This window comes from Magallana gigas, chromosome 10 (assembly GCF_963853765.1).
Source record: "Magallana gigas chromosome 10, xbMagGiga1.1, whole genome shotgun sequence".
Classification (NCBI taxonomy): Eukaryota; Metazoa; Mollusca; class Bivalvia; order Ostreida; family Ostreidae; genus Magallana; species Magallana gigas.
Window position 1 is genome coordinate 22,787,676 of NC_088862.1, and position 14,509 is coordinate 22,802,184.

General features: G+C 31.3%; 2 protein-coding genes across 5 annotated transcripts in view; both read right to left on the minus strand.

The window, feature by feature from the left end:
* Positions 1–2,285, minus strand: part of LOC136269643 (uncharacterized) — a 28,753-nt gene extending 26,468 nt beyond the window's left edge. The window contains exon 1 of the mRNA XM_066073478.1: positions 1,951–2,285. Coding sequence (XP_065929550.1) covers positions 1,951–1,975 — 25 coding nt within the window. The 5' untranslated portion in view covers positions 1,976–2,285. The remainder of the gene's footprint in view (positions 1–1,950) is intronic.
* Positions 2,286–6,684: 4,399 nt separating this feature from the next.
* On the minus strand, positions 6,685–14,509 carry LOC105320668 (uncharacterized). Of its 4 annotated transcripts, none has more exons than XM_034453802.2 (9): positions 14,266–14,509; positions 13,869–13,923; positions 10,810–10,901; positions 9,332–9,538; positions 9,059–9,199; positions 8,666–8,797; positions 7,816–7,939; positions 7,349–7,397; positions 6,685–7,211 (listed from the first exon to the last, which is right to left on the minus strand). In XM_034453802.2, exons 1-9 carry the CDS (start codon positions 14,288–14,290, stop codon positions 6,984–6,986), a joined length of 1,053 nt encoding a protein of 350 aa, XP_034309693.2. In that variant the 5' UTR covers positions 14,291–14,509; the 3' UTR covers positions 6,685–6,983. The 4 variants fall into 4 exon arrangements, with proteins under 4 accessions (XP_034309693.2, XP_034309695.2, XP_034309696.2 ...); XM_034453804.2 differs by having other exon boundaries at positions 7,349–7,394; positions 14,266–14,499; XM_034453805.2 differs by lacking the exon at positions 9,059–9,199 and having other exon boundaries at positions 14,266–14,487.

Here is a 14,509-nt window from a genome sequence, read left to right on the forward strand (position 1 = left end):
TGTGTGTGTGTGTGTGTGTGTGTATGTGTGTGTGTGTGTGTGTGTGTGTGTGTAAAAATGTTTGCATCTAAGTGATAAACTCCTCTGTACGAAGTGTTCTAACATGTTGCATTTCAGAAGGTTTCAGAGAGCTGCCCTTAGATATTTAAAGAAAGTACTGTAAGTTCTAATAGTTTTAATCAATGGATTACATACGTATTAAAGAGAAACGTATTTTGTTCTTTAATTTTGAATTTCATAAATGGTAAATAAAAGCATTGTAAATACACAATTGTATTTCATTGATATCAAAAGTTTTTATTATTGCTGTGAAAAAAAATGTGTAAAAAATTGTTAAGTAAATGTATATATCCACACATGCCTTGCTCATAAAAATCTATACAACAGGAAGGGACAGATGTCTTGCAAGTCTTTAGATAAGCAAAATTTTTAATGCACATGTACTTGATTATAGGTAACCGTTGCCTTCAGAAAAAAAAACCCAGATACAAAATCACAATAATTGCTTCAACTATAGATTCGTCACCGAACACATGATATTTTGAATGAATTGCTTTTATTAATAAATTGAAAACAATCTGACAATTAGTTCAGTTTTTCATGTTTTATTACAAATCCGTTACATTTTGCGACCTTGCAGTTAAAAACCAGTATGCTGAATGGACAACGTTAACCGTATCATCTATACACCAGTGACAAATCACGCAATAGAGTTCGAGGATATTTAGACAAAAGTGAGTCTGTTTGTAAAAGCAACCAGGAGTTTTTTTTTTCTCATCGTTTACCTCCCCTATATTTACCAGCGGAAGTGACCGATAAACAGAGGATGCATACTCAATCCCCCATGGCACCTTATCCTACCTCAAACTGTTGTGGAAGTCCGTGATTGTTAAGCTGTTATTTTGTGTTTCCCCTTTAGACTTTTATTTTTGAATACTTTTTATTTTCATCACATTTCATTAAAAAAGGGTCTTTTTTTGTCTTTAGTTTTCATAAAAGTTCCTCTTGAAAATGCACCAATGTGTTGTTATATTTCTACGAAAGTTTACGCTGTGTTGATTATCAATTAAACTACTTATTTTATTGACCTCATGGTCCATAAAACAGGAAGTATTAAGTCTTGTAAGATATTTTGTTAACCACTTGTCAATATCTCACGAAGGCCAAAAAAATAAAAGATACCATGATTATTGCTTTGGGTATATATTTAATTCGAAGCATGTTGTATTTTGAATGCTTGGTTGAATCTTTTCGGTTTTCTGTTCATAAACAGAAAACCTTATGTATTCAATTTTCAATTCTTAGCAGGGGTTGTCTGCAAAACCTACGTAGATATTGATGCATGGTATACAATAAAAAAAGAGTACATGTACGTGACTGTATTTTTACGTGCATATGATCAGCCAACTGAAAAGTGAACGCATGACAAAGAACTGCCTAAAGGTTAGTTCCATTTTTAAACTTTATGGTAAGCAAAGCTCAGTTCTATTTAAGATTTTGCCTTGACTTTTCACTTAATAAAGAAATATGAAAATTATTTTGCTTTAAGCGAGATTTTATTACATGTAGCTATTGTTGTCTAGCTCTATTTACCCTTGTTAAGTTAAATCTTTCTGAATAGTTAATTTATTTCGTTTACTTTCCTGTTTTTAATTCATCAGACATTGGCCAATTGAATGATAATTTTTGTAATTTTAGTACATTAGTATTGAGTTATGACTGATGAAAAAAACAAAAAAAATGATTTAGAAAAAAAAAGAACACTAAACAATAAAAATGAAATGTCTTAAATCAATTTTTGTTAAAATTTGTTATCGTTAAAGATAAGTTTCTTTCAAATCATCAACCGAACACTTTTTTGTACATTAACTGTTCTTTGTACGTGTGCAGAAGGTAACCAATGACAATTAAAAATCTAAATTGTAAAATAAAGACGATATATGTACTTACCTAAGCCGAAAGGCTGTGCCATCATGTTAAGTTGTTTTAACTAATCTTAAACGTTGATCAAGGAGAATGTCTACACACAAAAAAGACATTTACTTAAACGTTTCGAAGTACCAGGAAGTTAACGCAGTAACATTTATCAACATACATAGAATACGCGCGACCTTACCTTATATTTGATTTTAAGGCTTGAAGTATGCACTTCCACCATAATTGTTTTTTTTACTTAACGTATAATAACAATACGACTAATAACATGTGCATTGTGACAAGACACTACCAACGCCATCTTATATGTAGTGAATATCAACTATCAAAACTGTCTCTCAACACTCAAATAACTTGTGAATAAGACATTTTAAAAATTAGATGACTCACGATCACCGGTAAATTAGAAAAGTGTAAATATCCTATAAAAGCATTTTCTTTACTTAAACCTTAATTTAAGAACGCTAGTTACATTGCGGAAGACGTTTTATAAGTGCTTTAAATTTCTTCCTGCTCCTTCTATTGTACGAGATCATTGTTTTGCTTGTACATGATATTCATTGTACTTTGCATGTAAAGATAATTTAATTTATGATTCGAAATTTAGCCAACCGACTCAGTAAAGTGGGATTGTTTTGTTAATTGAAATTTAATGTAGGTATCCATATTACTTTTGATGGATTATAAATGATTACGTGAAAAAAGTATTTCATTTATGCATCATTTGCTTATTGTAATTAAGAAAATTAGATTGTCAACAAAAAAGCCAACATATTTTCCTTAAACTTTTGTATATGATATTTTGGGCCATCAACTTTTATGTAGTAAAAATATATATCTAAGCTTTAAAATTTTAAAACTTCTTTATATAGAACTCGCTGCCCAAAGGAGGTAGATATAGACTTAAGGTGCCACAATCATCGAACCCTCTTTAGAGATGTATTCCTAATAAAATATAGTAAAATGAATTTAGTATTAATAGACAGTGCATTAACTCGTTTAGACTTGACCTGGACATCTTATCATTACATACATGTACACTTAAACTTGTGAGTGTACCAGGAAGTTTACTTTTACATTTCCACCAACACACCCATATTACTTGTGACTCAAGATTGTTTAAGTTGTAAAAGCTTGAAATGTTTACTTTCACCATACTTTTTACAATTAAATATGGGTAATGAATGAGAAAAGACATCAATGAAGTCAACCTTTAAAATCTGGTAATAAACGACTCTCAAACTCGTTCACAAGTCTATTAATAACTTATGATAAAGAAAATTATGTAAAAAGTAAAAGTATAACAGGTAAGTTAGAAAATCGGAGATATTATTTCAATAAAATTTAAAGTCTGCATTAAAGTTAAATTCTTCTCACTGCTACGACGGCGCATGAGGCCAGCGCTTATCCCAGGTTTCCGTCGTGCTAAGCGGATGAGAGTCATTTACTTCCCTTGGTTAGGACATCAGTCCATCGCATGTTAGCACCCAGTGTAAGCCGGTACCCAATTTTAGCTGGGTGAACTGAGACGATTTATATGAAGTGCTTTGTATAAGTGCAGAACACCAACATCAAGTGACCACAGCAGGGTTTGAACAAGCGATCTTTCGGTTCAGGGGCTAATACCCTTGACGACTGAGCAATGTGTTTCACAGAGTCCGCATAAAATGTAATTTAAGAAGTCTTGTTTAGTAGTGCGTGGACAGACAACTACCCCAGGCTTGTTACTTCATTCTTTTAAAAGTCATAATACTTGTAAATGATTTGGACTTTTATACATGTGCTTATTTTGCTAAAAATGTATTACCAATACTTCTTTGAACCAATGCATATATAAATCCAACAACACTGAACAATACATTCGATACGTTTGTTGTTATTCTTCATAATTATTTTGACATTAAGGTCAGCTTACGTGAATGGTAGGTTCCTACTGATTTTTTTATTGACTAACAATTTTACTTTTAGTTGGAACGGTTACATACGGTAGCTTGTTTATAAAATGCAATGAAATGATTATATTTAAAGAAACAAAATTAAAAAAATGTAATGTGTTTCATTTTTTTGTTCAAATTGAATATGTTGAAGACAATCTATGCAATTCGATCTTTAATTTACGTCTATGGAATTTCAAAATCGCATTTTACTATAAAACGGTAAATATAAGCATTTCATTAGTTTTTTGTTAAGAAGCAGGGGACAGTTTATCTTTTGATACAATTTACTGTAGCTAGGCGATGAGTGTCTACATAACTCTGTAACTAGAATTTTTGCGGTTCCCATTCAGTACAAATAACTTTATTTTACCCCTTATAAGGCCAATCATCAATTTCTGAGGACAATTTCTTGTCAGAATGTGTAAACTTTTCTGCATAGTTTATTTTGTTAGATTTCAATCATTTCCCATTTCTCCTATTTTTCATGACTATTTAGCTTTTTATAATTTCCTGCAAAGGGTTGACCATTCGTATCGTGTGCATGTTGCACCATCACATGTCAGAAACTTACCAGTGTATATTTTATAATGTGTATTTAACCGCTTGATTCCTTTTTATAGACGCTTTTGTCAATAATAGTGATACTATATTAAATATTATCAATTTTGAGTATAAAAAATCATCAGTTTTAAAGCTTCGTATTATAATAAGTAAATAACTAATTATAAACCAATTATTTAGAGATTTCCCCTGTTACGTGTAAACTAATGAATGGAGGTATTTTGATGCATGTAAAGCGCAAGTAATAGATCAAAAGAATTTTACAGATTCTGATAATATATCAACTTAATGCTATCAAACTTTATGAGTGAGCTCATAATCTGAACGGGTTATATACACAGCTCTCTTAAATATGTTTTTTTCATTTTTTCTCTCTCATAGGCCTTCAGTCTACTTGCAAAATGACCGCTCCTCATCTCTAAAGGAATTTTATGCATAGTAATTAAAATAAGTCATAATTCACCTTTTCGTTCATTGAGTCTTTAGTTAATTAAACTGAATTAAAATATTGAAAAATACATTTTAAACAAAATCAACATAGATTATACATCACGGGTGACTAATACATCAAACAATATACATGTGCAATTTTATAGATTAAAAAACCAATTGAAAGTTAAATGTTAAAGTTCATGGCATCCAGGTTTTTCGGGATCAATATCATAATGTAATTATTTTACTTTTTATGAGACAAACGTTTGATTTCTTTATTTCTGTACGCTCTAGACCAGCCACATTCATAATTAAAATAATTTCTTCATCAATATCTTAATGTTTATCATCAGAAACTCTGGTCTTTCTCCAATTTCTGAATATGTCTCACCAATATTAATGCTAGTAATAATGCACACTCATTATGTTTTAAATGTTTATTTCAACACCCATTTCAAACACATAATTTGTAAAAGCATATTTGTATAGAATGGGGACAATTACATATTTAAACATTCAGAACCCCATCTTACAGTATACTCAGTACTTTGATTCGGCATTGCCATTGTACATTTTAGCTATTAAATCGTAGTTTTCCAATTATGTCCGACCGTGAAATCGAGCATGCGTAATCCAGAAATACAGACTGACGTAGTTGATCGTGTTTGAGATCGATACGTGTAATAATAAAAGGGTTTCTTATGTGCTTCCTGCGGGTATAAAGGTTGCGAACATTGCAGTTAGCGGGTAATGTATTATTTCTGCGATGCTTCAAATCTCTACTTTCATAGTCCGAATGAATCACAAAAAATGACGTTTGTTGTTTATACGATCTAATTAAAATTAGACTTGTAATGCCGCTTCTCTACGATACGCTATACAAGCATATATACTTGTATAGCATATCGTAGAGGAGCGGAATTACAAGTCTAATTTTAATTAGATTGGTTGTTTATATTTTCATCTACGTTTGTCTTACATGTATTAAAAATGTTACGCTGCTGAGCAGAATTCAAAATTCGTACATGTATAAGATGTATTCAAGCGAACACACTTATTGATAATTTACTCAACCAAATTTATGGTTAGTGCTATTTTAAGATTTCATAAGAAAGTGAAATGTTTACGTTCGTCATAGAAACACGAAAAAACCTCCAGCATTGTTTTATTTTTAATTTTCCTTAGACACTGCTTATTAAGCAAACGTTTGAATTGAAAGGGCATACTCGAATGATTTATACATTTTACATTTTTAATCATATTGAATATTTAAGTGTTTATGTTCTTCAAATAAAGGTAGAGACCAATGCCAAAATATGAATCAACCATAATAATCTGAATTATTTTTATCGTAGTAACTTTAGTGACCAAATTCAACATCTCATTACCAGCAAGTTATTATAACAGTATGGATTTTTGTACTAGTAAGTAAGAACGAACAGATCCAAAAAAGATGATTTTTAAAAGCAATATTTAATAGAAAAAATACAAATCAAAAATAGTTTCTTTCAAAAATCAATAAAAAGGATAAAAGACTATGCTATGGTTCATTAATAAAACATCATATATTTTCATAAAAAAGTAGCGTGTGCGATGTATGTTACATCACTATCTAGGAATAAATGATACTTAATTTGAAAACTGTTTGACTGACTTAACTACATGTGTATTGTGTAACATGGTCTAATGCAACGTCACTCAATATACAACTAATGATTCTCAAGCTTGTTTGCAATCTTAACCGAGTAAAGTTACCTTGAAACATTATAATATCATAAAAACCTTATTACATGTAGCTACAGAAACCGAATATTTAACGTTAAACTCTCTCTCTCTCTCTCTCTCTCTCTCTCTCTCTCTCTCTCTCTCTCTCTCTCTCTCTCTCTCTCTCTCTCTCTCATGCGTTTGCTCCAATATATTACATGTACCATAAGAAACAGTTGAAGAATCTTGTATTTGCGATCTTCTACCTGTGCATTCTTTTCAGCTTGAACAATCTTTTACATGGTGCATGTAAACAAAATACAATTGATGTTCTCTTCAAAAAATTATCATTCGTTTAATGATTTATGAATAAAAAAGTTTAAACGAAAAAATATAAAACAAAACTGCAATCATCTAACTGATCTTTCCGTATTCTCCAGCAATGTCTGAGCTATGTGCATTGCGTGTTGTCATGTGACTGTAATCGCCGTTCTCCTCCACTTGTGGTGGGACATGGTCATAGTCCGGTTGTACACTGACCTCATTAGGGGCTTCATGTAAGTGATTGTAAACATCATTTCCTTCGAAGTTATCACCTAAGGTTTTATTGTAATTCGGGTGTGGAGTCGAGGTCTGAGATACCTGGACAATAATATTTTATAATTGTTAACTTGTATATGTAAAAGAGCACAGCTATGAATTTGAAAACGCTTGTTTGCTATGAATAATATCCATAGAAAAACAACAAACAAAATGAAAAATCTTAGATATAAAGTTACCAGGACGGATCCTTTTTCTGTGCAATCTTCTCTGCGTTTGTCGGACCTGCTTGTAATCACCAAAGGCATTTTACAACAGAAAGGAGCATATAAAGTATCGTATATTTTAATTGATATCTTAAATTTCCAATGTTGATATGGTTAGTAGATAGATAGATGATAGATAGATGGTAGATAGATAGATAGATAGATAGATAGACAGACAGACAGACAGACAGATAGATAGATAGATAGATAGATAGATAGATAGATAGATAGATAGATAGATAGATAGATAGATAGATGGATAGATAGATAGATAGAAAGATAGATAGATGTAGATAGATTTTTTTTTCTAAATTTGAAAAACAATACACTTTATCAAATTAATCCTGTAAAACAATTTATAGTTTTTTTACTTGTCACAATATAAAGGTTCGATACATGTAGCATGAGGTACAATACGTATGTTTATAATATAGTTTTACCTGGCTTGGGATCGGTTTCTGTACCGAATCATGATGATGTAAAACAACCCACAGACTGCAACTCCCAGCACGAATCCAGCTATCCCGACTCCAAATACTAATGCAGAGTTGTCGCTCTTTTCTTCTGAATTTATATAAGAATCCAAAAAAAAATTGTAAGTTTCATCAAAATGTATGAATTATGTCTACAACCAGAGGGTTAATTTTTAGGATGTGTTTGATTCCTTTAACCATTTTCAAATAAAACAAATTTTAAAACAAAAACAAATAATGAAATGCTTGAAACAAAGTTATATATGTTTGATATAGAAAATGTATTATTATATAAATATTTATTGTAGTAAAAAAAACCAGGGATCTCTAGTTCTTTTTCAAAATCGTAAAAAAGAATTCATAATTTTTTTTTTTAAAGTAGAGATATGTCTGTCACATTTAAGATATTTCTTTCATCCGGAAATCCACAGTTCTATGGTACTGAGATAGACCAGTAGACTGACGTGAACTAATCAAAATACACCGTCAGACATGGGGGTGAGGGTGACAATGAGAAGAGTCTCTTAATATATCTTATAATTGCATGGTATAAAAAGGTGTGACTTTCTGTGTCCACCCAGGGCTTACTCGAAGTTTACTTTTGATCTGCTCTAGCAAACCCAGAGTTAATCCTGAGCAGACCCCAAAAGTAAACACGGGGTTTAGTTGAGGTCTACTTTCTGTTAGGTCTGATTGGTACTGTATGTTGGTTCTTTTACGTGTGTAATATTGACAATATCGTTACGTACGCAATGAATTCGAAACATTTTGAAAAACAGGTAATATTTTGTCGTATAATAATTGTATTCATCTTTACCCTTTAAACGATAATCACTAATTTCTGTATATCCCTTGTTACATTTGCATATGTTATCTCTGCTACACACTGAATACTGGTCAACCTCTTTGCATTGTTTGGAATCGTTGCACTGTCCTCCAAGTTCTGGAGCTGTGGTAAAAATTTCTACTGTCATTAATAAAATAACAATTCAGACTATTTGATTATTAAAAATATATATATACAAAATTCAGTAATTTATTTCATTTATGAAATTAAAATTTCAATTTTGAAGTTTGAATTTGTTCAGGAAAGGTCTTTACTGAAAAAAAAATATTTTACTTTGTGTTAATGTGGGCGTGAGTGCGTGTGTGAAATAATGTTATACATGTACATTCGTGTAATTGTGAAATAAGAATGCGCATTGCTAACTTGGTAAACGGGTACTCGTCCCTGATAAACACTGGTACCCTGTCTTACACTGACATAGTCGGATTGTCTCATTACAAGTAGAATTAACATTAACACTCAAACACTGGCTGGCATTGACACAGCGCTCTCCTATTCCACGAACTAAACATTGTCATAAATTGATATCAATTTCATGTAATAAGCAGTAACATTAAAAGTAAAAGTAAGATTTTTCATGTAATAGTTACATTAATTTCAAATAACACATTGTATGTACATGTAACGTGTAATTACCATGTAAATATTCGCCTTCACAATCTAAATCAATGTCGAAATTCTCAATGGTACCATTTGAGCACAATGTTTTAAGAGGAAACTTATATGACGTTGACGTAAAACGAATTTCCATATTTATGACTTCATATTTCTTATCACCCAAATTGGAATATTGTGGCTTTGATGAGTTGATTGAACAATTGATTTGACATTCTTTAGAATTATCTGCAAAAAAAAAAATGTATAGATAATCTTTTTTATTATTTAAGCTTAAAAAGTCTAAATAGAATACAGTTAAAAACGCTATATCGAAGTGCAAGGTATGGGCGATTTTACGTCGTTATAAGGCGTACATAGTTGTATCCGTCAAGTTCAAAACGTGTAATAAGTCACAGGGATTTAATATCACTTCGCTGTACGCGTCAGTTAATATTAAGCGTGTCCGCTAAAACCGTAGTACTTTATTACAGCCTACTCCACTTATGTTGAAATCGCTTATTTTGAAATTCCGCTTATTTTGAAATTGAAATAAATCCCCAGTTTTGCCTCTCATTCTCTTTGCATTGATTTAACGGATATAATGAAATTGGCTATTTCGAAATATCGCGTATATTGAAGCCACTGATCGGTCCCCATAGGTGATAATTAGTTGTTTTATAACGGTTATATTGATGTACTCCCTAGTGGCTGTCATCACGGTTGGTGACAGTTATTATGCCAGACTGACCGGTTGATATACCAAGGTGTGAATTGATAAGTTCTTATAATGTGTGTTTTTATACCTCCTTTAAAAAGTAAAATTTATTCACTGTTGAATTTTTTGTTTTTTACGTACTATACGGATTTATTGCGGCTAGACCCCACAAAAAAGAAAAACCTTATATCTTCGGACATTAAATACGAAATATTTATGGCTATTGATGAAAGGACAAGGCCTAAATCCGAAATAGCTAACGATTTTGAGATTATCGCGAGTACACTTACGATGATATACAAGCAGCGTTCAGCAGTATTTGAAGCGTTTGAGTCTGGTGATTTTTCTCTAAAACTTAAAAGAATGCAATCGAATATTATAATGAGGCTTATGATAGTAAATAAATGAAACTTACAAGACTTACGGATATCATTTTAATTAAACTTTTAAAGACTTATATTCAATAAATGATGACCAATAATTTGTTCGGGTTTGGTTTTCTATGCTTACATCGGGATTGAACTTTCAAAAATGGCGGCTTCACACAGTCAATTTCGCTTATATTGAAATACGGTTATATTGAAATAATTTGCATGGTCCCCTGAATTTCAATATATCCGGAGTAGGCTGTATTTGTTTTTCAATAATAAAACATAATCTTTCAAAGGAAAACGTCTTGAGTTTATTTATAATTTGTTTCCGTATTTTTTGAAATCATTTTGAGTAGTACTTGTAAGTTTGATTTAAAATAAATAAAAGGAGAAACGGGAATAATATTGTAACGCTCAACCAAATCTTGTACTCAAGAAAATCCTGTTGAAATCATCCTTCCGAAAAGAACATGCGTCTTTTTTACTGTTGTAAAATGTTAACGCATCCTGAAGGCAAACAGACCTAAAGCAAAAATAAAAGAATTAATAAAACACAGTATTGTTTACAATTATGTTAGGTTGTTTATAGCTATTATAAAATAGTAAAGCTTTACCAAACATTTGCCTTTTAAAGGAAGTTTGATGGTCAAAACATTTACCATAAGGTCTTCCTAAAGTTTTATGACATGAATTGTTTAGCATTAGACTAATAATTAGTACATAAAACACAACATACTTCACTTTTTGAGCTATAGTATTGTTCTATATATTTTTAATATTAATACAAGTCTTCTTCTAACAAAGATGAATGCGGTCTAAAAATGGCCACGAATATTTAACTTTCTTAAAAAAATAAACGATAAAATTGATGTCCATTTAAGTTTTCTGAATATTATTTTAAAACTTGAAATAGCGATATTTACTCAACTAAAAATTATTTTAAAAATATTGTCGAAAGAAACAAATGTACATCGTTGCCAATTTGAAACAAAATACACTATTTGGGAAAGGAAGTGATCGAAGGACAGATTCAGGAAGTGCTATGACCCAGTCAATCCAGAGAGAAGTTGTCAAGAAGTGTGCATTATGCAGGCTGTTTTTATAAAAATAAAAAAAGGCGCATTAAAAAATGATTTAACCGTTATATATTCCGCCTCACAACAACTTTGCACCGCCAACTAAAAGTATTTAGAATTTTTTTAAAGAACAAGATAACAATGCAATATTAAAATATGTATCCGACGTAAACTTACACTGTCCAATAAATATACTGTACAATTTACGTTCTTGATTTAAGTTGAATTACATTTTTATGCAAATAACTATTAATATTTCAACTGTTGTTCAGACAACATCCAAAAAACTTGGCACCGAAGCATGGATATTGCTTATGCAATGAGTCAAACCATTGATATGAGGCATCATTGAAAAAAAAATCATATCATCTGTAGATTCCCATCATTTACTTAATCTTAAAGGAATGTGCCGCTATCTTGTACATTTAATGATCATTATGTAAACATTTCTGGAAATCGCTTGTTTTTGCCCAAACAAGAACTATTGTCAAAAGATGAAAGAGCAATACATTAAGAGGTTATACATTTTGTTTTGTAAGCAAATAACGCAATCAATGTAAGAAAAATGCCTTTTTTAAAATCATACAATGAATTAGAATTGCCTTTCGAGATTTTTTTTCTATTTGGGAGTTATCTCTCGTAATATAAGATCCTTTTAATGTTATGGTAAAAATGGTGTTTTCGAGGTAATAAAAATATGTCATTTTTTATGAATGAGTTATTATAATAAGCAATATCATTCTGCGTAAACAAGCAGTTTACATCCCCCCAGACTTACAGTAACATCTTCAACATATTGCAAATCAAAAAAAAAATAATGTTTACCCCCCCCCCCCCCAAAAAAAATAGATTGACTCTGATACTCTTTTACAAAAGGCATAGAAAAATAAAAGTTTTAATCATTTTTTTCTATTATAATACCAGATATTATATTACAGTACACATTTATTTATGAAATATTATATAAAAAACACTATCCATAGCTACTTTGCTTAGTGTACGATAAGAGGATATCCTCATGGACCTCATAGCAAAGTCAGAACCATTGTTTTACGTTTCAATTATGTATTTGTAAAAGATATAATGTAAAATGGTGTTTACTTTTGCTCTCATAAAGCACTTGGGAAGGCTACTTAGGAAATTACAAATATTAGAACCTTTCTCGATACTTTAAAGATATGATTTGTTAAAATTGCCTTTCACGGTTATTTTTGTTATTAACTTTTGTGTATAATCGATATCAAATCAGAGACGGTAACTCTTAACTAGGAAATAGCTGGTTGAAGTACACACCTTGTTCTATATATATTAGTCTTAAATTTTAATTTCCCATTGGCTATCATATAAAAATGATTAAAAATCATGTGTACTTGTATTATTTAATATATAACCACATATCTCACGCAAAAATAGAGCTAATGACGTCAATGTGCAGGAAGAATGAGCGTTTTGCAGACTGTTTAGTAATTGAAAGAGATCGCTTTGTTTATGGAAACAATATGATTTTAGGAGGCATTGCTTACGGAAGGCGAACACCACTCCACATAATTCATGAAAATACGAATGCACTAATTTAAAAAAAATTGCAATGAAATCCTTGCTACTTTAGTTGCTCCATTTATCCATCAACACAACCTGACTCTGCAGCAGGACAACGCAAGGCCGCAAGTGGCAAGAGTGCGCGCAAGTTTTCTGCAGAGAAACATGTTCTTCCACGGCAAGCGTTGTCACCAGACCTCAACCAGATAGAGCATTTATGGAATGAGCTGTATAAACGAGTTAGACCGTCCCAATCCACCAACCACTATCCAGGATCTAGAGCAGGTCTTATTGCAGGAATGGAACAGCATCCCTCAAGACATCATCAACAAGCTTATTAACTCTTTGACACGACGTTTTCAGGCTGGAATTGAAACTAATGGAGGACATATTCGTAATTTAAGCTCGATAAATTCCTACCTTTTATGGACAGAGAGAAGCTGTGATCTTCTTCTTAACTTTTCAATACAACAACATGAGACATGTTTGATTTAATCAAACGACACTTAAGTTTTGAAAATTGACTTAAGATGTAAACTGCAGATTATAACTATCATGTATAATCTAAATATGTGGGGTTTTTTTGTGTATACGTTTAAGTATTAAGAGGTCTGCGGCTGTTTTATGTGTTGCAGTGATAGCGGTTATGAAAGAAAAATATGGCGGACAGTGCCGGGTATTTACGAGAGGTGTTCAGATTTAATGTACGGTGTTCGGTATAGATGTATACATGTAAGTAGCAATAACACAGGCTGAAATGAAATGCGCTCAGTAAAAACACAATTAAAAAAATTAACAAGTTTTTGTTTATAAACATTTTCAAATTTTCTAGACTGTTTATATAGAAATAAAATTGATCGAGCGATAAGCCCTACCTCACAAAGACAATATTCTCCTTCAAAACGCCAATTGCTAAGATAAGAATTCCACCTAAAATGGAATTAATATCAAGTTAGTTACATTTTACAATGGTATACTGAATATTCATGTTTCAAGAAATCACATTTTAGTACATGTTTAATCGCTGGTGATTAATGAAAAAACATGTTAACATAAACAGTGATGTATTTGTTTTTAAAAAATTGAAGCCATCAACATCGGTGTTACACGTCGTGTTAGATTGCTTTGCTTTAATTTTTCTTCAATGTGATTCAACTTAAGTGCACGTTCGTTTCTAAAAATGCATGTGTCCGTTTTACAGTCAAGTAATAAGTAAACAATCTCGATAAATGGCGGACAGAAGCAAAAAATGTATTATAATAAACTACTTACACATAAAGTTTCGCTGTGTTGTCATTTTTCTCGCTCAATCGAATATGACTAATTCGCTATAAAGTTATGTAGAACACAAAATAAAGGCATTCGAATAGGAAGACAAGCACACACTGTTATATTTCAACCCACACACGTACCGGGAAGTAAAATATTTGCTAACATTGTGAAATTGTCGGATGTTAGAAACCAGAAAGTACTTATACTATCTGCATAAGTTTAAAACTTGAACAATTCTTCAATA

Bases quoted from the DNA above. Each gene is read 5' to 3' on its own strand.
- LOC105320668 (XM_034453802.2), bottom strand. From the start codon at position 14,290: ATGACAACACAGCGAAACTTTATGT. The intron at 9,539-10,809 runs GTACAAGATTTG...TTTTTTTTGCAG, and splicing joins TTTCAACAGGATTTTCTTGA to ATAATTCTAAAGAATGTCAA. The intron at 8,798-9,058 runs GTTAGCAATGCG...TTTTTACCACAG, and splicing joins GACGAGTACCCGTTTACCAA to CTCCAGAACTTGGAGGACAG.